The sequence below is a fragment of the Alligator sinensis genome, unplaced genomic scaffold (genome assembly GCF_000455745.1).
Source record: "Alligator sinensis unplaced genomic scaffold, ASM45574v1 scaffold253_1, whole genome shotgun sequence".
Classification (NCBI taxonomy): domain Eukaryota; kingdom Metazoa; phylum Chordata; order Crocodylia; family Alligatoridae; genus Alligator; species Alligator sinensis.
The window spans coordinates 2,197,477-2,223,312 of NW_005842147.1; the positions used below are offsets into that span (position 1 = coordinate 2,197,477).

The 25,836-nt window shown below is 41.1% G+C and overlaps 1 protein-coding gene across 1 annotated transcript in view; it reads left to right on the forward strand.

Moving 5' to 3' along the window:
- The window catches only part of NUP153 (nucleoporin 153), a 51,006-nt gene extending 25,586 nt beyond the window's left edge, over nucleotides 1-25,420 (forward strand). The window contains exons 12-22 of the mRNA XM_014520734.1: nucleotides 2,908-3,048; nucleotides 3,817-3,909; nucleotides 4,138-4,225; nucleotides 7,424-7,543; nucleotides 9,052-9,684; nucleotides 11,402-11,596; nucleotides 12,119-12,979; nucleotides 16,119-16,484; nucleotides 19,992-20,267; nucleotides 23,596-23,755; nucleotides 24,315-25,420. Coding sequence (XP_014376220.1) covers nucleotides 2,908-3,048; nucleotides 3,817-3,909; nucleotides 4,138-4,225; nucleotides 7,424-7,543; nucleotides 9,052-9,684; nucleotides 11,402-11,596; nucleotides 12,119-12,979; nucleotides 16,119-16,484; nucleotides 19,992-20,267; nucleotides 23,596-23,755; nucleotides 24,315-24,399 — 3,018 coding nt within the window. The 3' untranslated portion in view covers nucleotides 24,400-25,420. The remainder of the gene's footprint in view (nucleotides 1-2,907; nucleotides 3,049-3,816; nucleotides 3,910-4,137; nucleotides 4,226-7,423; nucleotides 7,544-9,051; nucleotides 9,685-11,401; nucleotides 11,597-12,118; nucleotides 12,980-16,118; nucleotides 16,485-19,991; nucleotides 20,268-23,595; nucleotides 23,756-24,314) is intronic.
- The last annotated feature ends 416 nt before the right edge of the window (nucleotides 25,421-25,836 follow it).

A 25,836-nucleotide genomic window follows, 5' to 3' on the forward strand; every position in this document is an offset into this window, starting at 1 on the left:
CTTCCACTTCCTGCTGGGACCCCATGAGGCTTCCTTCCCCTCCCTTCCCTGCCAGACTGTGCCTGCCCCAAGCTAAAGGATAACTGGTAAGCTAACCAGTTATCACTGTGCTTATCAGTTAAACGATTAAGTGTTTAACCTTTCATAGCATTATTCAACCCCTGGGATCACCTACCCTTGGCAGGTAGGAAGAGCATGGACAGCTGTATCCTTCTGTAAACTTAACATACATCTGCTGCAGTAAAGTGGCACAAATTGATACCATTTGTAGCATGAGAAGGGGGAATGGATGTCTGTTTGCTTGGCCTTTGTGCTGCCATAATGTTTGTGGTGGCACAAAAGCTATAGCTGCTTCCACCCTGGGTATTATTCACAGATGTCCAGTGTAGTAGTTCTCAGCTTTTTTAGATTCAAAGCACCCCTTGGAAAATGCCGGGTCTTAGCTTTCACTGACTTTCTACAGTCAGAATTAAGTAAGTAATAGAGCAATTTTGTTGCAAAAAAACTCAAAAGACCCAGGTCAAAGTGTTTGACACTGGGTTCCTATTTGAAATCTCAGGCAAGGTTCTTTGGGTAGATGATTAGACCAACTCAGTACTTGGAAAACAGTTCTTAGCAAGCTTTTGGGTACAGTCACCCTTCGTCAGGCACAGGGAATCTCTGCTGGTCTGAGATTCCAAGGAATGAGAGAAGCTAAAAGTGTGGAAGGATGTCAGTGAAAATGTAAATAGTTAGAGATAAGCAAGACAAAAGGAAAAGCAGGGAAGGGCGGGGAAGAGAATAGGGGGAAGAAAGTCATTTATCTTGTGAATCATACTACAGCACTCTGGTTGAGAATCGCTGCTTTAGTGCAGGGGTAGGCAAACCCAGGTAAAGTAACCAGTGTGGCACATAAAGGCATTTTGCTTGGCACACATGTCTCGGGGTGGACGGTGGGGAAGGGGCTAGGGCTGCACTGCCACAATAAGGATTGAACCCTTTGCAGCTCCCTTGTCATCTGCCCCTGGCAAGTCAACATCTTACAGGTCAAGGTTGCGAGTGTTTTTGGCACTCTGCCCAAAGGTATTGCTGACCCCTGCTGTAGTGTTTACCAAGTTCCCTTCTTAATTGAAAACATTAAAAAAAAAAATTAAAATAAAAAAAAAACAACAACCCATAAGTGGTGTGCATAGACAGAGAAGATCATATTTGTGAGGGTTGATGACAGATATGTGCCTTCCAAAGTATGAGCTCCTTATTCAATTGTTTTCTTATGTATAGTGTTATGAGTTCTTAGACTATTCTGTTGGTTCTACTGATTGAAAGAAAACCAACATAAATACAGGAGATCTTGCAGAATGTTGCTGTAGCATAAATAAAAGATCTAGCTGAATGTGAGGCCCATCAATCTTTCTTAATTTTGATTAGCACGTGAATAAAAGTAGACATTGGGAGAGGGCAAAAAAGTTATGCCTTAATTTACTTACACTTAATGGCTTCTACCCATATCAGAGGGCTCTACTATCAGTTGTCAGCACAGTAAGTCTTTAGAATAGCCAGTGTAGTTTCAGTAAAGAATAATAAATATATTTTGCTTAGGCTTCTGTAGCTTCAGCATTTTTTTACATAATTGTTTGTAGGGTTTCTTGCAGTTTATCCTAAGGGATCTTTGCATGTCCCTAAATTGGGCTTGTTTCCTTTTTTGCTTCACCAGGCCTGATTGGCTGGTGTTTATTAAAAAAAAAAAAAAAAAAAAAAAAAAAAAAAAAGTATTCCCCCCCCCCCTTTTTTTTTTTCCCCCACCATTAAAAATATCAGACTTCAGATTTTATAGTTTTGCAACAGAACTTAGCAAGTGTTGCAAGACCTCCTATTTTTTACGGAAGTAATAGGGAGATTAGCAGGAGTCCTGGTTTTCTCTGTTTAAAAATTGTAAAAGCTCTGATAACCCTTGCAAGTTCTCAGATTAAAAAAACCCCAAAATATGTATTTTTCTGTGGGCGGGACCCAGTGCATGAGGGAGTGCTGTGCTGCCATGATGAGGCATGGAAGCTGCAGTGGTGGTGACATGGAGTTGTACCCCCTGCTGCTGCTTGGTGGGAAGGGGGCGCCTCACTTTGGCAGCAGTGTGTGCAGTGGTGGCTCCTGTCCAGAACTGGTCCAGCCCAGTTGCAGTCTGGTGCCCTGCTGTGGGTGCAGAAATCTTGTGGGGGAGGGGGGTACATGCACTTCCTGCCCCACTGCTGTGTGGCCAGTGTGCCTCTTTTTCCCCTTCTCCCCGCCCCCGATAGGTTTACCTGGAGGGAGCTGCAGGAGCTGCTCTCCTCTGTTGCCTGGCTTCTATGTGCATGTGCATATGTGTGTGTGCCTCCAATCGCCCTCCTCTTGTCCCTACAGCCCCTTGCACGCTGGAGCTTGGCCAGCCTGCAAAGGGGAAACCCATGGTTGCCTGTGTTTTTCTCCTTTAAAGGTGAAAATCCACATTTTTCTCTGTTAAAGGAGAAAATCCATGTTTTTCCATAGTGAACAGAAAACCAGGATCCCTGGAGATCGGTAAGCAGAGGCATCCTTTCTCCAACATTTTAATCAGTATCATTAATTACAAAAAAAAAATGAATGATCCAATTTTCTCTCCTTGTTTATTACTTTGTATTACTTGTGTGTGTGTGTGTGTGTGTGTGTCCTTGAGAATTAATGAGGAAAGGTGGGTTAGCAGGTTTGAGCAAATCCATACTCTGCAGATGATTGGTGTAGCTATGAGAAGGGCCAGCAAAAAATAAATGCTCTAATAGACTTCAGTAGGGGGTTGGATAATTTTTTTAATCACTCAAATGGCATTGTTTTACATTTGGTTTTGGTACTTTTAAGAAAGAGAGGACAGATGTATTGTAGAAATAAAAGAATAACCATATACATTTATAATTTCAGGAGGTGGAGGAACCAGTACTTCCAAAAATATCTTTACCCATCAGTACTATGTCATTGCCCCAGTTCAGCTTTGGTTCTCTTGCTGCTACTACTACTGTCTCATCATCATCAATCACTCCAACACAACCAGTGATTAACAAGGTAACTTTTTGGACAGCATATCTCCGTAATACTGTACAGGATTAACATGTTTACCTTGCTACAAATCAAATATTTTTTGAGCATCTTTGCAATGAATTATATTAATTAATGCCTAAGTGAATTAATTAAGACCATCACATTCTGATTTAGAATGAAGTTATAGGATGATTTTTAATCTAGTTTCATAGAGTTTTAGATGGAGATAATTAATGGACAGTGCAGCTGTAAAGTTCCTGGTAATTTTGTTATGGTAACAGTAAGCTGAGTTACTTCACAATTTGAAGTAGTATGAAGAGTGATAGAAGTATTAATAGACAGGAATTGTCATCACAATACTTGGTTTATCACTACAGTAAAGTAAACATGAAAAATGCATCAAGTCATTCTCATATTTGTCTACAGTTTAAAGAAACACAGATTTCCATTTCTAATGGAGGTGCCAGGAGCAGCTGCTTGGTTAAAATTTTGTTTAGGTATCTTTTATTATATTTGCATATCTTTAATTGTACTTAGACTTGACTTAACCATTATCTTAAATGAGAATTTCCTGGGTTTATAATACTTGGCTTTAGAGGTGATTACAACATCTGGAGAATATTCACCCAGCAATTACTTAAATTCTCTCAAATTTAATTCCGTGTACTTGTGTACATTTCAAAATCAGATTTTCCAAATTCACTGCAGAATTTTGTTTTCTAACTTTCAATAGTTACTTTTTGTTCCAGCATTTTTCTTTTAAATTCAGTCTTGATTCTTTTAAAAACTTAGGTGCCGCCAGCAAGTAATGATAGCAGCCCTGTGTTCAGATTTTCATCTCCAATTGTAAAATCTACTGAGGCAGAAGTGCTACCTCCATTGTCTGTAAGTAACAATGCATAGAGAAGCTCGGTTCTTTTCAAAGCTCTTCCTGTCATTTTTGTAAAATATTTCGTAACAAGTGGCAGTAATGGCAAAGTGAACATAAGTTTTAGTATTCATGTTGTATGCCAGCAAGTTGAAACTTGGATTTCAGGCTTGTCTTTGTATGTTAAATCAGATTAAAGTTTCTTCCGTTGGGAATTTTAAAAATCTCTCTTCCTCCTTCTTCAGATTGGGTTTACATTTAGTGTTCCTGTTGTGAAATCAACAGAGCCTTCTGGATCCAGTGATAGTCCAATGCCACATCTGTTTAGTCCAGGTAACTAAAAATTTAGCACATCAGCTCCCAAAAAATGTCTTTGGCTTTAGATCTGTTTTGTTGGTGTATAAAAATGGATCTCCTTTCAACCAGATGTTGCTTCTGAATGAATTTCTAGAGCATTCTGCTCCCCTTCCAGTCTTTCACCTTACCTTGAATTCCAGTACAAGTGGGGTTGGGGTGGGGGCATAGGTGGTGGCAGGGAGGGCAAGTGATGAGGGGGCAGGGACCAGGGTATGTAGGCAGAGGAGGAAGCCTTGACTCCTGTGCTGCCTACTCCCTCCACCAATATTTGCCTTGCTGCAGTGTTGGGAAGGGACAAATTTAAAACAATGCTCCAATAATTGCGTTTTGTACATGCAAAATTGTAACATTTTTAAGTGTTTTGTGTATGGAATCTAGTGGGGGGCTCGTCATAAATTTGAAGTCAACTTGGATTCAGGTAAACATAGTAGTAATTCCCAACTAAAGTCTTCATTTTGATGCACAAATTTGTTTTTAACTACATAGCCAAAATTGTCTTACTGTAGTATGTTTCTTGAAAAATGTCACTGAATCATTATGCTTGCAAATACTGCGGAAGCTTCCGTATAGTAGAGCAAGCTTTGATTCATGTACTAATACTAAAAGGATAGGTTAAAGGGAAACTTTAAACTTAAATTTTGCAGTGTTTGGAGGTTTTACATATTGCTAGTATGAGAGTATCTAATTACTGTAATGAAATATTACGAAAACATTCCTTTAAGTTTTTACTTTCTACCCTTGATACTATTTTCTTGTTTGTTCACTTTCCATCTTGTTTCACAAAGCAGCATGATTTTAAAAGATAGGAAAATGTAGTTGTAAAACCAGAAAAAAGCAGAGAGATTTAGAGGCCTAAAACTACTTAACTTTGACTCTCACTAATTATATTTAAAAGTACAGTTGTTTGCTTAAGAGCATGTCTTTCAAATTCAGGTGTGTTTGCTTGCTTATTTGATTTCTGTACTACCCTTCCTAACCAAAGTTATGGCCAGCTTCTAGGAAAAGGACAGAATAACTTAGAAAGCAGGAGTGACAAGAAAACAAAACAACTTTAATAGGGAACTAGAATAACAAGGTATAAAGAGAGCCCCTCAACTTAGCTTTCTATGCTAATCACTTGCCCAAATAGGACTGTCTTGCAGCAGTTCCAAAAAATGTATAGGCCCAGACTCTACTAGGCCTTTGCAGGGGGAGTTCCAGGCCTGAAGAGCAACTGCTGAGAACATCCTTCCATGCGTTTTTGCCAAACAGACATGGCGTACTGATGGTACTAGTGTTTGTAGAAGGTTGCCATTGGTTTCAGTGATGCATGAGGGGAAGGTACTCCGTTAGGTATATAGGGCCCATATTGTTTAGGGCCTTGCAGGTCAAAAACAGCACCCTGAATTGTGCCTGGAAAGGTAATGGGAGCTCATGCACACTCTGGAGCACTTGAGTTATATACCACCCCATCAGAAGACAGGCCACTGTTTTGTATCAGCTGCAACTTCCTGATGGTTTTCAAGGGCAGCCCTGCATCGAGCACATTGCAGTACTCAAATCTTGGGGTTACAAAGGCAGGGATCATGGCGGCCAGATGTGAATTTGAAAGAAAGGGTCACAGCCTTCTCACTAGATGGAGTCTGTGAAAGGTGTTCCTAGCCACTGCTGCCACCTAGAGATCCAAGTGCGGCAGAGTGCATAGTACTTACACATTGTGGACTTACAAAACCTTTCCTGTGTAGTGATTTAGTATAGGAAAGTCTTACTGTTGACACATTTCCCTTCTGAATCTTAGTAGATGTTGCAGCAAGGGAAGTTTAGGTTAGATATTAGAAGGAACTTTCTCAGGAGGAGGGTAGTAAAGCACTGGAATAGGCTACTCAGGTTGTAGAATCTCCATCCTTGGAGGTTTTTAAGGCCTGGCTAGACGATGCTTTGGCTAGGATGATCTAGTTGGGGATGGCCCTGCTTTGAGTAGGGGTTTGGACTAGCTGTCCTGAGGACCTTCCCAACCCAAATTTTCTATGATTCTGTGAACTGCAGTACTTCAGCAGCACTTTGTCTTCAATTGGGAAGAAAAATTAGGTGGAAATATCAAGAATTTAGTTAGACCAAAAAGTTGTGAAAATAGTTGATTCAGAAATGGCAAGAAGTTTTCTTGCAGTATTTTGAATCAAAATACAATATTGTGTAACCTCCCCAAATGGTTTATTTCAAGGTAGTTGAAAATATTTCAGCCATCCCCTTGTAATGGTGCCTACGTTGTCTTGTAGCTTGGACAGCCTATGTCCCCATTCTCCTGTCAGTCCTTTGGCCAAAATAAATTTTTCATGTTTCATGAAGCCCAACGTAATGTGACTTTGATTCATGGAAGGAAGAGTCTGTTCCATATAGAAAACAGGTAATAGGAACATGAGGCAACAGGACAGCTGAGGATGATGTTGAACCAACTCAAAACAAAATGTTTGGGTTCATTTCATCAAATTGAAATACTCTGATTTATACTGAACCAATCTCAGTTCAAATTTTTTTTTTTTTTCTAATGGAAATTTGAAACTCTTCAACAAAATATTTTCCTATGGGAAGCTTTTTGATTTTGTTTGGATTTTTTTTTTAACTAAATTGTTTGTGTCCAAAAAGCTGAAACATTTTTATGTATATTTTTAGATAGCTATATCTATATAGCTTTTCTGTATGTAACCAGGTGAAAAAAAATCTGTTCTACAATAAATTGTATTTAATATAATGACTTAATATGGACAAGCACCTAGCTGGGGTTGTCTGACCCCAGCGCTCTTTCCTGCCCAGGGCAGGGGGTCGGACTCGATGACCTACTGATGTCCCTTCCAACCCTAACATCTATGAATCTATAGCTTTCTTCATAGCTGTCTCAGTATGAATTTTATTTTAACAGTTGAGTTTAAAATGGGGAATTTACTTGAAGTTAAAAAGCAATTCTGAAACTAAATAAAATGTTGATTATACCTCTGTGATGCTTATGGTAACACACATTTCTATCTTTTTGTGAACGTAACATTTTCGAATCAGATAGTAGAAAGACCACATCTGTACCTTTTGAGAGGTCTGGGAGGAGATCTTTGGTTTCAGCAAATATGACTTTTTGTCTTCAGTATATTCAACATGTTACTCCATGAAAGTTTGTTTGGGGTTTTTTTTTGTTTTTTTTTTAAGGTACCACCACTTTAACTAGCACCAGCAATAAGAAGAAAGGAAATGATGAATATGATGGCCCCTTCAAGCCTGCAAAAGTCTTGAAAGAGGGGAGTGTGCTGGATGTTTTGAAAGGCCCTGGTGAGACAATGTATTCAGTTTAAATAGAACATGTAAAAAACCATGTATTTGGATTCAGCCTGTTGTATATGGGAACTTAAATAACTCATAAGTTTTGCTAATTTAACTTGAAAATGTATACTCTTTTAAATATTGCCTGGGTTTCACTGCAGTCTAAGGGTTTGCATTAGCTGCACAGATAAATGTAGGGACAGACTGCAATATAAATCTACTCTTTCTATTGTGTCTGCTTTTATGCCAAACTAGAGACTTTTCTTGTGTAGTGGGATGCTAGTAGAACTGAGGACCAAAAAGGGTTTGTCAAAATGAATAGTTAGTATTCCATTTCACTTGAGTAGCAGTGTGTTAACAGTAGGTTTATTAGGAAACTTTTTTCCTATCCTGGGAAAATGGTTTAGATTTCATACTAGTCTCCTTTCCTAAATAGAAACAAGTCAAAACATTAATAATTTTTAAGAACCAAAAAACCCCATGGCTTGATAAACGCATGTCAGTTTCAGAGCATTTGGGCTTATTTAGCATTCCATGTTTTTCAAAACTATTTTTTTATTTCAGCGGTAGAAAAAGATGGTTTAATTTTTCAAAACAGGAGATTTGTCAAAATTTACCCTTTCCCATGTAAAGTTTTGATGAACTGGTATTTATTGATGAACAAAACATTTGATCATAAAATTCCTAACCCTACTCTAGTCAAGAGGTTAGCATTTTTGTGTATAGGAATGAGCTGCGTGCAAGAGAATGAAATAATTTGCCTATTCAGCTAAAGGGACAGTCTCCAAAATGAATTGCATGAAATTATTCCTTTTTGTATGTATGTGAGTCTGAGGCAGGCATTTGAACAAGCCACATTACTGGGAAATTTCAGTTTAAACAATATGCCCCTTAATTTCAAACTTGACCTGTATTTTTTATGGACTAAAGCAAACAGCTTCTTTCTGTATGTGAGCTGACAATTTTTAAAATAAGGAGTTGTCTTATGGTAGTATATTTTTAGGGGCAATTATGGAATGCTAGAGGGTTAACTGTTCTGACCACTGTACTTCTATTGCTTAATGTTCAACTGCCCTGGTAAGAATAGCATGTGGATAGCTGTACGAAGTACAAACTGCTGTACAGCTGCTAAAGTAAATATAAGTCAGCAGTGACAGTATAAACAGTGTGAGAAATGTGGTCTAATTGGATATAACTTCTTAAAATTAAAGTATATGGTTTTCACATGGGAGGAAGTGCTGGTAAGAGAGAACTCCTGCACTTTGTTCACAACTGTTTCCTGGCAGCAAAAGTTTCTGTACGCAGTATTTCCTTTAACAAAGGTTCTGTCAGATTAAGCTGGGGTTAGTCATTTTGTTATGGTGAGACCTTGGAATTTTACCCTTTACACAGTATACTATGGAGCTGATAGAGCCTTTTATAGTATATATAACTGTAACCCCTGGTGTACTATAGGTTTAATTTAAGAGTTTATTTCATGAACATTCAGGCCTTATTTCTGGTCTGTTCTTTTCTAGGATTTACTTCTCTGAAAGCCCACTCTCTTGCAGCTGAGCAGCCAGTTACAACAAGCACAGTGGTTTATACAAGGCCTGCAATAAGTAGTTTTTCTGCAGGTGCTTCAGGAGCTAAAGAGACCTCTAAGCCGACTTCATCGTATTGGCAGTCTGATGCGTGCAACTCGTGTCTTCTACAAAACAAGACTGCAGACAACAAATGTATAACTTGTCCAGCTCCAACAGTGTCAGCAGTAGATACTACTAAACAGACTGGAACTGCACCTCTAAGCAGCACTGTTAAGTCAGCTGCATCTGCAACAGGGACACTGGGCTTCGGAGACAAATTTAAACCAGCAGCAGGAACGTGGGATTGTGATACGTGTCTAGTCCATAATAAACCTGATGCTACCAAATGTGTGGCCTGTGAGACACCAAAGCCTGGAACAGGAGTCATGCCTGTTATGACGTTGCCAGTAGTCATAGAAAATGCAGTAGCAGTGACTTCCTCTTCTAGCTGCACTGAAACAACAGTCACTTTGGGGTTTGGAGACAAATTCAAAAAGCCGAAGGGTTCTTGGGACTGTACAGTGTGCCTTGTGTCAAATAAGGCAGAGGACAGCAAATGCGTAGCCTGTCAGTCTGAGAAGCCAGGTAAATCATGGGGCTTTAATTTTCTCTGTCCTTTCAGGTTCTGTCAATTATGTCTTCATTGTTACTAGCTAATCTTTTTGTCTAGACAACTGCCAACGCATTGTCCACTAAAACCGTGCATCTATACTAGTGGTTTTCAACCTGTGGTCCGCAGACCCCTGGGAGTCCACAGACTATGTCTAAGGGGCCCACAAAAGATGACTATGATCAATCAGAAGTATGTGAATAACCACACTTACAATTCAAAGGGGTCTGCACTTCCATTCAGAACTTCCATAGCGGTCTCTACCGCCATTCTAAATGTAGGGGTTCACAAATGAAAAAAGTTGAAAACCACTGATCTGTACAGTCACTTTCTTATCCCCATGGAATACTGGGGGGAAGAGAGATAAGCATTTAGATGCATTTAACTGACTTTGGGGTTGTGTTAGATGAGGATGACTATTTGTGGCTGCTGACTGTAAATTCATGTGAGAATGCTCAGTACTTTACTGGCAAGTTCCTTCCTGAGGAAAGTTAGTACATTTGTGTGGGAAGCGTGTGTTTGTAGTGCTGCACTTGTTTGAGGCTTGGAAAAGGAATGTTTTTACTGTAGAAATGGAGCGTCTGTTTGCAGGCGGTTCCCTTCATAGATCTAGGAGTTTTGCTTTTCCTTCTTGCATGGAATTGGGTAGCTCTGTCCCAAAAGATGTTCTTCTGTACACTCATCTTTCAACCCAGATGAGAACTTGGGTAAAACTGCTATTAATTTTATAAATTGATAGGAAAATGTACTTTAATTTCCCAGGAGGAGTTTTTACATTAGTGGTTCTCTTCCAGTCCCAAAATGGAGACTTTCACAAGCTGGGGCTTAGAGGTTTTTTCCAATTTTGAAGACCTGCTGATCTCTTACTGCTGCAATTGCTCTCTTGAACTCTAGTTCCAATTAGTCTTCTTTAAAAAAAAGAAATTAAAAGTGTCTGTTTTCAGAAGTGCCAGTGTTTGCTCATCAGTGAACTAAAGTATCATTACACCAGGAGTGTTGTGACACTGGCTGTGTTTAGCGCACAGCAGATCAGGGAGGGGGCAGGCAGCACAGTAACAGATAGGGAAGAAGCAGAAGGCATGGTGGGAGATCAGGCAGGGAACAGAGGGTGGGACAGAAACCAGAGCAGCGATCTGGCTGGGGAATGGGATCAGAGTGGCACTCAGGCAGGGTACAGAGCTAATTTGTGGTATGCATACTCCATGGCAAATCCCTTCCATGCTCTTTTTCTGTGTAAGTAATGCCCAGCCCTCATGAAAGGCTGCTTGACTCCCAAAGGGTAAGGGAGAATTTCAGGGGGGCAGGAATCCCTTTCAGTAAACACATAGCCAGAAACCACCTACAGATATGCCTGTTTTCACTTGCGGACCGCTGAAAATAACCACTCCTACTTGCAGAGCCTTGAGTTCAGTATACACATAGTGTTATGGCCCCAACTGGGTCTATCTGTGTGTGGTATGATCAGGGTGATCCAGTTATTTATATGTAGCATATGACATGTTATGCAGTTGACTGCCTCATGACTTCAATTCTACCCTTGCTTCACTTTCCTGAGGCAGCAGAGATAACTGGCCTCTTTTCCTCATTGAAAGCTATAGCATATGTTAGGGCCTGTAAATCTAAGAGGTTCCCCCTAAGGTAGGACACGTTATGACTGTAAGCAGGCTTTTAACACCTTCCTTTGCCTCCTAGGGGGTTCAGTGCCTGTGACCAGTAGCAGTACTTCCTCGTTCTCTGTTCCTTCTGGAGGATTTATGGGATTAGATAAATTCAAGAAGCCGGAAGGAAGCTGGGACTGTGACATCTGCTTGGTACAAAACAAAGCAGAGGCCACAAAGTGTGTAGCTTGTGAGAGTGCAAAACCAGGCACCAAAGCTGAGCTCAAAGGTAATACTTGATGAAGTAAAGTAGTCACGTTTTCTAGATTTTTTTTTTCCTGACAAATTTGCTTGAATCCTGTCTAGAAAAATTATTGAAACAAGGTAACTCTTGTAAATTTCTACAGGCTACCCCAGAATTAAGTGTGGGCATGTGTTTTATATAAAACAAAGGCACCTTGTGTTAGGGCTCAAAATGGTGCCTTTGTGTCTAAGTGAAGATCACTTATCTGGGGAGGAAGGAATATAATCCTGTTCTTACAGTATACAGTAACACAAAACTGGTCATTTGGAGCATATACAAAAATGGAGAACTGCTAAATGACTTCTCTGATCTTGCTTGTGGGGGGGTAGAGGATTGCCACCCCCAGAAAGGGCTTTGAATTCTAAATTGCTGACCATGGACAAATAAGGAGACAATTCTAGTAAGATAATTGGATACAGTTAACATAGTTGAAGGTTAGAACTGGTTGTAGATGAGGACTCACATGTGCTTTGCATTATGAATACAAGATATTCTTCCTTTCTGCAGGTTTTGATACTGCAGCCGTGTCCTCAGCTGTTACTGACCCATCATTTACATTCGGTATTCAGACGTCGTCCTCAGAGTCTTTGCAGACGTTAGGAAGCACAGGAGGTTTTAAGCTCGGAGAGCAGGGGGGTTTCAAGTTTGGCATTGCATCAGAAGTGGGATCCTCAAGCATTGTAACAGGGGGGTTTAAGTTTCCTAAAACTTCAGGGGACTTCACATTTGGAGTTTCTTCTTCAGACTCTAAATCAGAGGAGAGTAAAAAAGACAGTAAGAGTAACAACAACAATTTTACCTTTGGACTTCCCTCGGGTACAAGCAATCCATCTACTTCAGCTTTTCAGTTTGGGACGTCAACCCTGGGACAGCAGGAAAAGAAGGACGAACCGACCTTAGGAAGTTTCAGTTTCGGCACAAGTTCCACTGCCTCCTTAGCTCCAGCTGAGAATAAAACTGGAGCAAGTGGCTTCGGTTTTGGAACCAAGGAGGACAAAGACGTTGCAGCAACTCCCTTTGCATTTAAGAAATCGGATGAGAAAAAAGATGAGACTCCTTCTACAAAGGGAGGCTTCTCTTTTGGCAGTGTGGAGTCTGTACCTGCACCTGCCTCACAGTTTGTTTTGGGAAGGACAGAAGAGAAGCCGGACTCTGTCACCTCCACTGTTCCTTCATTAGTGTTTGGGAAGAAAGTGGAGAATGAGGAATCCAAGGCACAACCCATGTTTTCGTTTGGAAAGTCTGAGCAAACCAAAGAAGAGAGTACAGCGAAACCCACTTTCAGTTTTAGTTTGGCAAAGCCAGCAGAGAAGGAAACTGAACAAACGAAGCCAACATTTGCATTTGGGGCACAAGCCAGTACTGCAGGTAAGAAGACATTCTCTTTAGTTGTTTGCTCAGATCTGTGAGGTAACACATATTTTATAAGTCTGTGCAGCCAAAATTAATATTTTTGGTTGGTTTTGTGTGTCAGAGCTTTGAAAGCTGTGTTTGTTCCATTAGGGGGCATTTACTCTTCTGGGTCTTGGGAGGGTAAATGAATTATATTACCACTCCTCTCTAGATTTCAATGGAGTTGAACATTTGTTTTAAAACAGTGTGCAGTATTTCTTGGTCATAATAAACATTCTCTTGGGCCTTGTCAAAACACAAAAGTTGCATGACATCAATCCTGGTTTAATTAATTATTTGCATAAAGGGAGAGGGAAGAATAAGCTATAAATTGCATTCAAGCTCTGCAGACTGTGTCGCTGTAATTGCACCCCTCAGTGCAGTAATCAAACGTGTAAGATTTATATGTTGACTAGGCCTTAGTGTTGTGCAGTAGTCTAGATAGTGGGTAAGGTCTCCACCTACTGAGAGACTGGAGAAGAATATGGGAACTTTGTGACAGCACTAACAAAGGTTTCAGTGGTTACCTTTCATTTGTCAGCATTTTTAAAGCCCACTTTTTTTTCTTGGATTCTAGCAAAGAATTCTGTCAGTAGCCCCAGACAGAGAAAAAAATGTTTTTTAATTAGGCTCTTGCACAGAATAGTGCTGTTTTGAATCTCTATGGCAGGGTCGTTAGTGAACAAACAGTATGTGGATAGAACTCTGAAAAAACATGACTGTCACTGGAATGCCATGGTAAGTATTTACAGAGCTGTGTTCATTTCCAGTGTGTTAGTATCTGTTAGGAGTCTTTCTTGGCCATTCTGTCAGGGTCAGGGGGTGTTGGTTGTAGCTATATTGGTCTAAGGACATAGGCAGACAAGGTTCTTTCGATAGATGTGCTAACTTCTATTAGACCAACTAAATAGTTGGAAAAATTCTTTGTAAGCTTTTGGGCACAAATACCTTTCTTCAGGCAGAAGGAGTCTGCTGGTGTTTTGTGTTCTCCTGGATGGGATAGAAGCCAAGATGCAAAATGTAGGTCTGATCCTCACTGCCGTGCATTTGCATTTTCACAGGGGCAATGGGAGACAATACCTACCTGTCTCTCACCTTTTGTCTCCCATGGCCTCTAACCCTCACTGCCCCGCATTTGCATTTTCATAGACCTGCATTTTGCATATTGGCTTCTGTCCCATTCAGGAGAACACACAACACCAGAAGACTCTCCCTGTGCCTCAAGAGAAGGGTGTTTGTGTCCACAAACTTGCAAAGTACAATTTGTCCATTCTGTACTATTCTAGTTGTAAAGATCTGAGGCAAGATAGCAAAAAGAAAACTTAGTTAAGTTTGTTAAATTTTAGTTAAGCTGGCTAAACTACAAATTCAACTAAAATTTAGTTACATTATAAGGGACCTCCTGAGGTCCCCTCCAACACTAATTTTCTGTGATTCTAAGTGATCTTCACAGTGGTACAGTCTCTGTTCCTTAAGCATGGGGTAGATGAAACAAAGGCCTAAATATTAGAAAAACGGAAATTAGAGGAATTGAGATTGAATGCACACAGCTTAAGGGACAGGTTTTAACCTGACCAGAAACTGCTTCTAAAAAGTGGGCTTGTATCCACACTGTAAATTCACAATTTAGTGCTCTTTAAGTAAAGAAAATTTAGGAGAATTTAGACTTGAGTTTGTTTGTTTTTAGCAGAATCTGAATACACACGTTTAATTAAACACACACATATGGGTACTTCTACCACATCATTTTGAATAGGGGTGCACCAATTTTGGGGGCCATCCCAATAGCTGATATTTAAGGAGGCATATCAGTAGATACCGATCCAATTTCTGATACAGCTGCCTCAGCTGGTAAGTCTGGTGTGATGGAAGGGGAGTGGGGAGGGAAGGGGCATGGGGGCGGGGGGGCAGATCAACGCCTCCCACAGTGAGGAAGGGGGCAGGGGAAAGGCTCTGCCCAGACGGGGGGGGGAGCAGCAGCAAAATTTGGGGTGGATACAGCATCTTCCCAGCACTGCCAGCGCCCGCTCCAAGCCCAGCCCCTGTGAGAAGAGCCCCATGCAGCACCGGCTGCAGCCTGCCCCTCCTCGTGCAGATCTGGGGGGCACATGTGCTCCTCGTGCCCTCCCGGGGTGCAAGCAACAGTGGGAGCTGTGGCTCCGCTCCCCTGCCCCACTTAGGCAGCACCAGCCCCTGCCTCCTCCCTCACCACAGGGGTCCTTGATCTGCCCGCTCCCCCCCAAGTCCCTTCTCTCCCTCCTCTCCTTCCACCACACCAGACTTACCCAGTTGGGGGGCAGCTCTCCATGCTTCTGGCTCTGCTTCTTGCTGCCTGAGTGCTGTGCTGCAACTGTGCGCAGCACGGGCATTTATCTGCCCCATCGGGCCAATATCCGATACAGCCAGTTTTCTTTATGTTGGTACCGATCCCATATCAGACCAATGTGTCTGTGCACCTCTAATTTTGAACTATTTTCCAAACATCTCAGATGCTAATAAATAAACTTCTTAAAATCTCAGTCTGAGGACAGGCAGGGCAGGGGTACCTTCAGTTCTGCGGAAGTAGACATTTTCAGTCTATCTGCAGGCTCCCAGTTTTGTGAGTTTTGTCTGACTTGTGGTTGAAAGAGCAAGACTTTCTCAGAGCAAGAAATTATATTTTTTGGAAGGAATAATATATCTGAATCAGTTTCTCTCTTGCAAAGTAGGATCCATTTAGCTTAACTAGAAAGCTCTTGGGGTTTTTGCACCACTAATGCCTGGAGTGCGTGTTGGCCAGCTGTTCCAAGAGACAGCAAAGTACTTGTGCGTATGTTATACTAGTTCAGATCTTCATAGCTAATCCTTTTTATCTTTGAAAGCTACAACTAGACTCAGTCTGGAGTCTTTCCTCTCCTTCACAGCTCCCTTCCACCCCCGCATCAGTGTTCTTCCTGGGAAAGAAAGATCAGTAGGTGTGCCCCTTTTGGTTTACATAAGTGCTGCAGGAGCCTTGATAATCAACTGTCATTCAGCATGGTGCTTGTTTTCAGATGGCGCAGTGTATGTAATGTTATCATGCTCTTGAAAATTGCCTACTGTTCTTGAAGTAGTTTTAATTGCTTCCTCTCCCCAGATCAAGGAGCAGCAAAGCCAACTTTCAGTTTCTTAAGTTCTGGTTCCTCCAGTACAGCTGTACCAAGCACTTCAGCAAACAGCACCAGTGTGTTCGGAAGCTCCACCTCTGCCTCGAATCCACCACCAGTTCCCACTCCCTTTGTGTTTGGACAAGCCAGCAACACTGTGAGCAACTCTGCTTTTGGCAGTTCTGCAGAGTCTACTGCATCACAGTCATTTGGGTTCTCTCAAGAAAACAAGCCAGCAACATCCTCCAGCACAGGGGCAGCTGTTGCTCCATTTGTCTTTGGTTCAGGAGCTAGCAGTAACAATACAGCAAACCCTGGTTTCGCCTTTGGAGCCACAACTACATCAAGCTCTACAGGTATATTTAAAATGGTGATCTTAGTTTTGCTACTGCTAGTACATATAGGACCAAGAAAATGTATATATCCATCAGTATTTTACTGTGGAGAACATGTGCAAACAAAATACCTGTACTGAGTGCATGCAGTGTTATGCATTATTGCTGTTAACAAATGCATGAATATAAATATTACTTACTGGGGCTGTCTTGCTACAGGTGTCAGAGGGAAAAGTCACAAATAGAGTGGAAAAGGTGAACAGTTATGGGTGCCTTGTATTAAACAACACAGTCCCCATTTGTAGCTTTTAGTTCCCATAGCTATACCTCTACTTACAGGATAAGACAGAAGCTACATGCAAAGAAGAAATGCAAAACTCTAGAACTCTTGGTTCAGAGATGATACCTTTTATTAGACCAACAAAGAATCCGTAAAAAAATTATCTTTTTTTGCAAAATTTCAAGCACACATGCCCTTCCTCAGGCTCAGGGAAAATTAAAGATGGTAAAAAGCCCCCATAGGTAGAAAATAAACTTCATTTTTGCACAGAGGAAGCACAAAGGTGGAAGTCTGTTCCTCTGGGTACATGAGTGTCTCTGAGAGTTGCTCTTAGATGTGCAGATAAGGCAGGAAGGTGTAGAAATCTTTCTTGTTGTTCAGCAATGATGTTTAAATCTAAAACAGTTTAAATGTAGCTAGATGCAGTTATTGATGAATACTGCTCTACCAGGGCCAGTTTTTGAAAACCAAACCTAACTTTTCAAAGCGTTTTAAACATGAAGGGGCAAACCAAAAAGTCCTGGAAGAAGGTAAGGCCCCTCTCACTACACAGACACAGGCCTGCTGCTTTGTTGCCACATCAGTGTTGCAGAGCCCTTTCTCAGTTTGCTACCTCAGCTGTTTGGATCTGGTCTACAGCACTCCAGGTTCTCTGAGGAATGATTCCTTTGTTTGCCACCTTTTACCCTTTCCTACATAAACATGCCAAGGGTTGGGAAGATTTCCTTAAAAGTGGAGTAGTCTTCCTGACCACAGTGTGGCCTTTTTCATTGGCACGTAATTTGCACACTAGCTCCAAACACAACACACCAGTGTTGCTGCTGCCCTTCTTGTGGCCTCTTAAGAAGAGATTTTTTTTCTCCTGAATTAATGAGTTATGGCTAGTGGCTCCATTTGTGTATTCCACTCATTCAGTGCAGGTTTAAGAGTGAAGTCCGATCCTGGTCTTATCCTAAATATGTCATCTTATTTGTGTGGGAATACAGCTTGAACTTGCTGAGAAGCTTTGCCTTGTACCTTCAGCATTTGCACTGTTAAACTGTGTAGGGATCTGATTGAGCAAATGCAGAATTAAACTTACTCAGTGATTTAGTTTGCTACATTTCCTTGCTAAGAGAGAGGATTTAAATTTATCTGGTTGTCTTGCTCTGAGGAGCTGAATTGAAGAACCCTTTTCTACCTGAAGCAATAGTTTAGAGAGTGGACCTGGAATTACCATCTGAAGACTTCCATGCTTTTAAAAAGAGCAATAAAAGTTTAAGTCCTAATTCTGAATTATATCTTCCTTCCCAGTTTGTTACTTCAGTCAGTCAGGCTTGAAAAATTTGACTGAGAGAGCAATGACATCAGGAATCTTTATAATATATTAAGTAACTTACCTTCCAAATTTAGAAATCCAAAATGCAGCAGAACACTCTTTTCTTCCTAAACTTAAGTGCTGGGACATTCTAGGTTACAAGACCCGGTTCATAATATGTTGTGACTGCTGCCTGATGTTAAAACGAGGAAAGTGGTACCTTCTTACTCAGCAAATGCGCTCCCTTTCATTGTCACATCTGCTTATGCTGGTCATGTGTTTCCATTACATTTTACTTCTGTATGCCTGCAGAGCCAAGATAAAGGGAACTAGAAAGGGGCAGAATTGTTTGACTGAGCTGCAGTCTTTAGGCAGTCGGTAGGGATCGCCCAGGTGCAACTAAGAGCCAGTCTGACTTGTAGAACTTCAGTTACCGGTGGGTAATAGCTGCAAATAGGAGGAATCTGGCTAGACTCCTTCGATTTCCAGGTTGATCGAGCATGCAGGACTGGCAGTCCATGGGGGGGGACTACTCAACAAGCACACTTGGTGTGGAATCATTCAGGTGACAAACTTGAGCCCTGTTCCCATTTTAGAACTGCAAGGAGAACCACACATCAAGAAATCTGACAAAAATAATGGCACAAAGAAGCTGTACTTTTTCTGTGGTATAAGTAGGCTTGGCAGAATTCGATTTTTAAAAAAAAATAATTTCAACAGCTAAAATCTATGTTTATTTTTAAGCATTTATTTCAATTTTTATTTATTTAAAATTTTCAGGATTGCATGAAATCAGAGGTGTGAGGGCATGTGCGCAGACACCTGCTTTCTCCTCCACTTTCTCCTGGGTTTAGCCCATTTCCCTGCCCCTGTGCACAGCACCACTGAGCTCAGCACCCACTTTCCTTCTGTCCCACAGTGGTCGTGCCCACCCTTTCCTGCTCCATACCTCCCCCTCAAGGAAACATCAGGCTGGGGTGGGGACATATACACAGATACAGTGGCCACCCCCACCCCCTCTCCTCCACCTGTAGCTGCTGTTCAGCAAGAGCCTGTCTGGACACTGCAGCAGCAGCCTATTCTTCCGTTCTCTTCCTATAAATTTCACCTGGTAACGATGGAAATATTTTTTGTGAGTTTGAGTGAGGTGAAATTTACTGATGAAAAATCGAATTGCGCCAAGCAGAAATGTAAGGAACTCTTAAGTGCAAATCGGGTTCCCACTGATGGTATTTGCTTGTAGAATGTGAAAGTAAAACTAATTTGAAATTGAGATTAGATGGTTGTGGGAGTGTGACTGTGGTGTGAACATACAGGATGCATGTAGCGTTCTGCAGGCCAGGCCTTTCTTGGTCTGCTATCCAGTGCCATGTAAACCAGCATAGCCTGTTCTATGATTGGGTTGCCAGCAGCTAAACCAGTGCCCACACCTGGGCTTGCCTTGACACCCAGCAGGACTAAAAACAAGACCTCGCAGATGAGCTCCCTGTGAGCCAACAGCCATCCATACATGGAGAGGAGATGGGTGCTATCAGGGCACTTCGCCTGAAGAATCACTAATGATGCAACAGCATCTAAGGTGCCCCAGCGTTCGCAGTGGCCTTGGGACTGACTTGACCTGAGTGTTGTGCAGGTGTTTGGGTTATAAGTGAATGTTCTGAGAGGCAGTTGTTTCTAATGTGCCATGTGGCTTTCCTCATCACTTACATATATAATAGTATATACTTCACTTTTCTCCCGTGAGGGAGCTAACATTTTCTGTTTATGCACTCTGCTGAAGGGTGTATCTAAGCCACCTCGGATTTCTTTTGAGAATAAATGTGCCATTCATTTAACAACTGTGATAATGTTAGGCTCTAGAAACAAAAGCCTCCTTGTTTCTCTCAAGCAGGTTTGTCCCTGTGAAGCTCACTATTGTACTCAAATTTCTGTTCTGCTTTGCTTTTTCTAGGTTCCACCTCTTCATTTGTATTTGGCTCCGGGTCTTCAGCACCTGCTGCTGGTCCAGCATTTGGTGTCAGCCAGACACCAGCATTTGGTCAGAGTCAAGGCTCCAGCCAGCCAAATGCTCCAACCTTTGGATCCTTATCATCAACCTCTTTATTTTCAGCTGGCTCTCAGCCTGCCACTCCAGCCTTTGGGTCTGGATCAAGCAGTAGTCAAGCTCCTGCATTTGGACAGCAAGCAAATCAACAGCCTGGCTTTGGCTCTGGTACACCCAATTCTGGTGAGTACAGAATGTCTGCCCTCTGCTTGTCGAAATCATAGAGATGTTTCAAGGAACAAGCTCTCCTTTCAACATTCAGTAAAGAAGGCTGCATAGGGCTTGCAGCCAGCTTTCAGATAAACCCCTTTTTCCCTTAAATGTTTAGTTTCCTTTCGCAAAAAGTGCACGTAGTATCCATTAACAGATTTATTGAGTAATCATTAACAGATTTGTTGAGTAATCTGTCTTTGTTTTTGGCAGAAACTGCATAAAAATTCATTAAGATGTAATAATGCGGCAGGCACATCATTAGGGACCTACTGAATTCTTGGCGGAAGTGGAATGCACTGTGGCCCCTTTAATCTTGCAGGTTCCCCTGCACTCCCACCCTGCTGACTGGTGGAGGGGCTCTGCTTCTGAGGTTCACGTGGGGGAACATGCAAGATTAAAGGAGGTGCTGCGCACTCTGCTTCCACCGTGAATTTGGTAGGTCCCTGCACATCATCAAGTAGCTTAATCTCTTTCAGGAATGTTAGTGTTGTAACCAAAGTTAAATTCAAACCACAAGCCAGCTATTTCTGAGTTTTGTGAACGCTTGCACATTGAATATTATGGTTTAAGACAGCGTTTCTCAACCCGTGGCTCACAAGACTATATGAAACGATTGCGAACAAACTTTAAAAATGGATTCTCCTTTAAAGGAAAAAAATGTGGAAAACTGGTGGCTTTTCCCTTGCAGGCTGACAGAGTTTCAGCCTGCAAATGGCTGCTTAGGGCCTCCCATACTCCACACACTGGGAGGGCTGGGGGGCAGGATACTGGTTCTGGACTGGCCATCAATGTTTACAAATGGGTCCTGGTACAAAAAAGGTTGAAAACCACTGGTCTAAGAGACTGGATGGGCAAACAGTTGCACTGTTGTGAGCAGCTAGTGCATCCTTTAGTGGTAACGGTTTCATCTGCCTGCTCCTATTCCATTGTAAAGCTAAACCATGGTAACAACCCTGTTTCTTTCCATGGTAAGCTGCCCTAGGTTAACTCCCACTTGAGGATAGGAATGCACAAGCGAAGGCACTTACTGTGGATTCAGTTAAACCAGTGGTTCTCAACCTTTTTAGACTGAAGGCACCCCTCCATAGCTGTCTTGAATTTGGCAGCACTTCAGTTGAGGACATCTGTTGTTCTGACTCAGTGTATTTCAGTGGTACACAAGCTAGGTGCTACTGTTACAGCCAGATGGCACTCTCCCATGCACATTGTGCAGAGTCCAATTGGAAAGCAGCTGCAGCCGGAGCACATGCTCCTATTGCTGCCCTACCCTACAGTTCCTCCCAGAAACAGAGACATGCCGGTCCCCTGTGCAGGGCTGGATGATGAAGGGCTGCAGTAAGGGCGCATGCTTCTGCCTGTTTTAGGCTTATCAGGTGACCATGATGCAGGCTGGAATCCATACTTACGCTGCAGCTGCCTCCTAATGTAGCTCTGCAGAAGGTGCAGTGTGTGGTTGTGGCGACTACCTGGTTGTGGTGACACCACCCAGTGTGGCATCCCTGCAAGTCTTGTGGCACCCCAGTTGAGAACCACTGAGTTAAACTCTGACACATCCTCACTTTATGTACCACACTGTAATTACTTTCTCAGTCCATGCCATCTAAATAAGGCTTGGTATGCATCAGGATCCTCTGCTGCCTTCATCATTTTTTTTGTTTGATTATGGAAGCCTAAGTAATAATCAGAAAATTATGCACATTTGCCATTGAAGGTAAAAAAATAAAAATAACTCTTCTTCCTTGTAATACAGAAAGCCTCATTTTAAATGAGGGGTGAACACAGGAAGTTTATATAGATAATAAATATCACCCAGAAAAATAAGTGACATCTCTCAGTAATAAGTCTGGTTATACATGGAAAGATATTAAGTTAATAACTCATCCATTATACCGTCTTGGATATGGAGGCATTTTGAAGGCCAGAGTTTTCTGATTTTTCCTTGTCTGTGCAATTAAAAAAAAAAATAGTGTGCTTAAATGCCAACCAGGTGATGACTCCACTGTGTTGGGTGTAGTACAAACACAATGATCCTCAAAGCCTTCAGGACTATACATTTTACAGAACTGATGATACTGATGGTACACGAGTGCTTAAATACCACAGCTCTATCACTCAGTTTGTCATTTCAGATTTTATTTATAGCTAGGAAGTTTAACAATGAACAGTTTTTGAAGGGTATTTAAGGGAGAACTCCAATTTTCTTACCTTTTAATGCTGTAAATATATTAATTTGGACTCTAGTTTTTTCATCTTCTTTGTATTATTGTTTGTTTTCTATTTATGTTGGATAGGAACAATACAAAAGTTTTGTTTAGCTCATTTCTCTTGTTCTTCTGCACTGACCCAGTGACTGCAAATTCTGCTAAGCGAGTGTTCAAATGCAAATCCAAACTTTCCAGAGAGGCGTATCCATGTGCTGCAGTGATACTTATGAGGGGGGAGGGTGAAGTCTAATTAATAATGAAAACATTTCTATTTAGAAGGACACTATGAGCTTGAAAACTACACAAATTTTAAAAAGAGCTGAGGGTAACACACAGGTAGCTTTAGACCACAATACCCATTGCTGAATCTTTGTATTTTTTTATATAAAATCTAAAATGAAAAATGCACCAAAATATTAAGTCCTTTTGGTGCCTAAGGAGCCTAAAAGTGCTGTTAAATGGGTAAGAGCATGAATTTAAACACCAATAAAATTGTGGCTATTAACTTGAGGGGTTTAAATTAAGTGCAGTAAAAGGTTTAGAACGAGCACCAGCATTCTGGGCTTCAGTTGCACTGACTGAAGTCCCAGTACTTGGTTAACGAAAGCCTGGCTGTGGTCCTTACTCAGGGAGGAACTTGGAGCAATTCAGTCTATGACAGCAAATGACCTTTGAACAGAATTCCTACTTCAGAAATCTCTGTGTGTGTAGATTAATGGTGCAGAACTAGATAAACAAACTATACCTGGTCTAAGTCATTATGAACTTCAAGTGTAAGCCCTCAGTTTCCCTTTTGGGAAGGGCTGTCAGTTACTGAAAATGTGCATTGCTAAACCTGCTGACAAGGCCATTCCTTCTACACAACAGCAATGCTGCAGTAACTCTTAGCTTAGGAAGCCTTCTAGGAAACTGCCCCACTAGAGCGAGCGCACATGTACACGTACGTATTTATTTAAAGTAGGTCTTTTGGAATACCATTTTTACTGTCACTGCTCTGTAAACACATTGTCTGATTCTAAACTGGTGTGTTACAATGGCAAAGTGGCATTTGTTTCATACTGGGGGAGCTAAATGGAGACTTTGACTGTTTTTAGGTTCGATATTCCAGTTTGGAAGTAATCCTAATTTCAACTTCGGAAATAGCAACCCGGGAGTATTTACCTTTGGCGCAAATCCCAATGCACCAGCAGCACCAGCCCAACCCTCTGGCTCTTCAGGATTTTCATTTAACCAGCCTCCAACTTTTACAGTGGGGTAAGACTATTTTTAAAACAGACTAAAGGTAGGGAGGGGCTTGATTGTACGGATCCTAATCAAAATGTCATAGTTGCTAAAGAACCAGTGTTGGGCTTCAGCAGCTTTTAACTCACAAAACGGCTTTTATGTGAACATTAGGAATTCTGCTGAACATGCTGTACATACCTATGTACTTCAGCCTACATTTTAAAGTGATTTTTGGATGCCTGACCTCCCACTTCTCTCAAGTGGCTGTATTTTCAGAAAATGCTGAACAGGCAAGTTCAGAATAATGCAAGACTGATATGTGACTCAAAGGCTATATTCATGTTTGCACATAGCACATACTTTAGAGATTTGTTGCGTATCAACCATGTTCTATGTGATCTGCTTAATACAGCGAATGTGGTTATTCTTTTTTGTTTCTGGGAACCCTTCTCTGGCAATATATCTTATAGTTTGGTCCAGTATTCAGATAGCTATCTGAATACCTATTATTGCAGCAAATGACTGGACTGAACTGAACCTTGCAGCTACATCGTGCTAGAGTTTGATTACTTCTAACTTTTTTTAACAGGAGTAATGGGAAAAATGTTTTCTCTGCTTCGGGATCTTCAGTTTCTGGTCGGAAGATAAAGACTGCGGTTAGACGTAGAAAATAATTGTCAATGATTGTTACAGACAGCAACTTTCACAACAGCTGATGCCCTGCATTGTTCAATTGTTGGGATTGTACCTCATGCTGGGTTCAGCTGAAGTCAGATCTGCCTACAGAAATTTAAAACTCTGCTGTCTTTTCCCCCTATTTAGTTTTTTGGTAATAAGTAGAGTTGGCGACAGGGAGGTTCTCAAGCAAAACTATTTTAGAATCCAGCAGTTTCTTTATTCACTGACTTGGCATGGTCTGGCTATAGACATGAATATAGCCTGCACAGCGAATGGCTTTGTATAATACCTCTTCATCTGCACCACTATGTGCGCTCATCTGCGTTTACTGACGCCTCAAAATTGTAATTATATCAGTGAGGGATTCTGTATAGAGTAGAGAATGTTGATAATGAATGATTTCTATGCTGAGTTTGTGCTGGTGTATGTGTGAAGTGAGTGAGTTGGGTGTATTGTGCACTAAAATTTTCTGATAGAGGAAGACTGATTTAAAGGATGGTCCATGCTAAGGACTTGTTAGACCTGTAGTTCTCCATTTAATAATTATACGCTATTTCTATTCTTTCATTCTTACAGCCCTTTATCACCTGTCTCGCCTTTTTGTTATTTTATTATGAAACATGTGTAAATACAATTTTGTTTCTCTATGTACTTTTTTGGCATAACAAATCTGTGAACTTGAAATTTTAATTTTGTGTGTTATGGCAATTTTTGTTTAGTATTGTCTCAGATTTTATTATGTAAATTCCATTATTCAAAGTTGCCTAAATCCATTTAGAAAATCTTTAAAATTGGGAATTCTTAAAGTGAGTTTATTGGCTTTTCTGATCCATTTTTGTTTGGACCAAAAACCAGTATTGTACAAAGTATTAAGTATATATTTTTATATTTACTGAAATGGACTGTGGTGACTTTGGATAATAAGGAAAAGTTTAATATTAAAGCCATGTTTATTACAGTATAATTAACATGTTAAACCATGGGATAAATGCCATCAATAAAAATTATGAAATATTGGTTGTGGTAGTTTTAACCAACCTAAAGGCACACAGTGGAACCAGTGTATGCAAGCTGCACTGTTGCATGTTATCTGGAGGACATACCTCTCCTGCAGCATTTCTGCTTTTAACAGAAATGTTGAGTTAGTGAAAAAAATGTACGCCCTGGTACTTAATGATTTCCCCTAAACGTCTGTCCAGAGGGGCTGTTAGCTGCTTGCCTACACACTTGCATACATGTAAAAAAAAAAAAATGCATGCAACAGTAATGCTTGTGCTTGCATTTAATTATAAAGTGCTACTTGGATCTATAAACCAACAAAAAAATTTTAGGTGTTCAGAGTTATAACATTCAGGATTGTAGCTACATGGCAGAATTCTTGCCAGTGATCTGTAGAGAACTAATGTGGGCAGTGGAGCTCCCCAGGGCTCAGT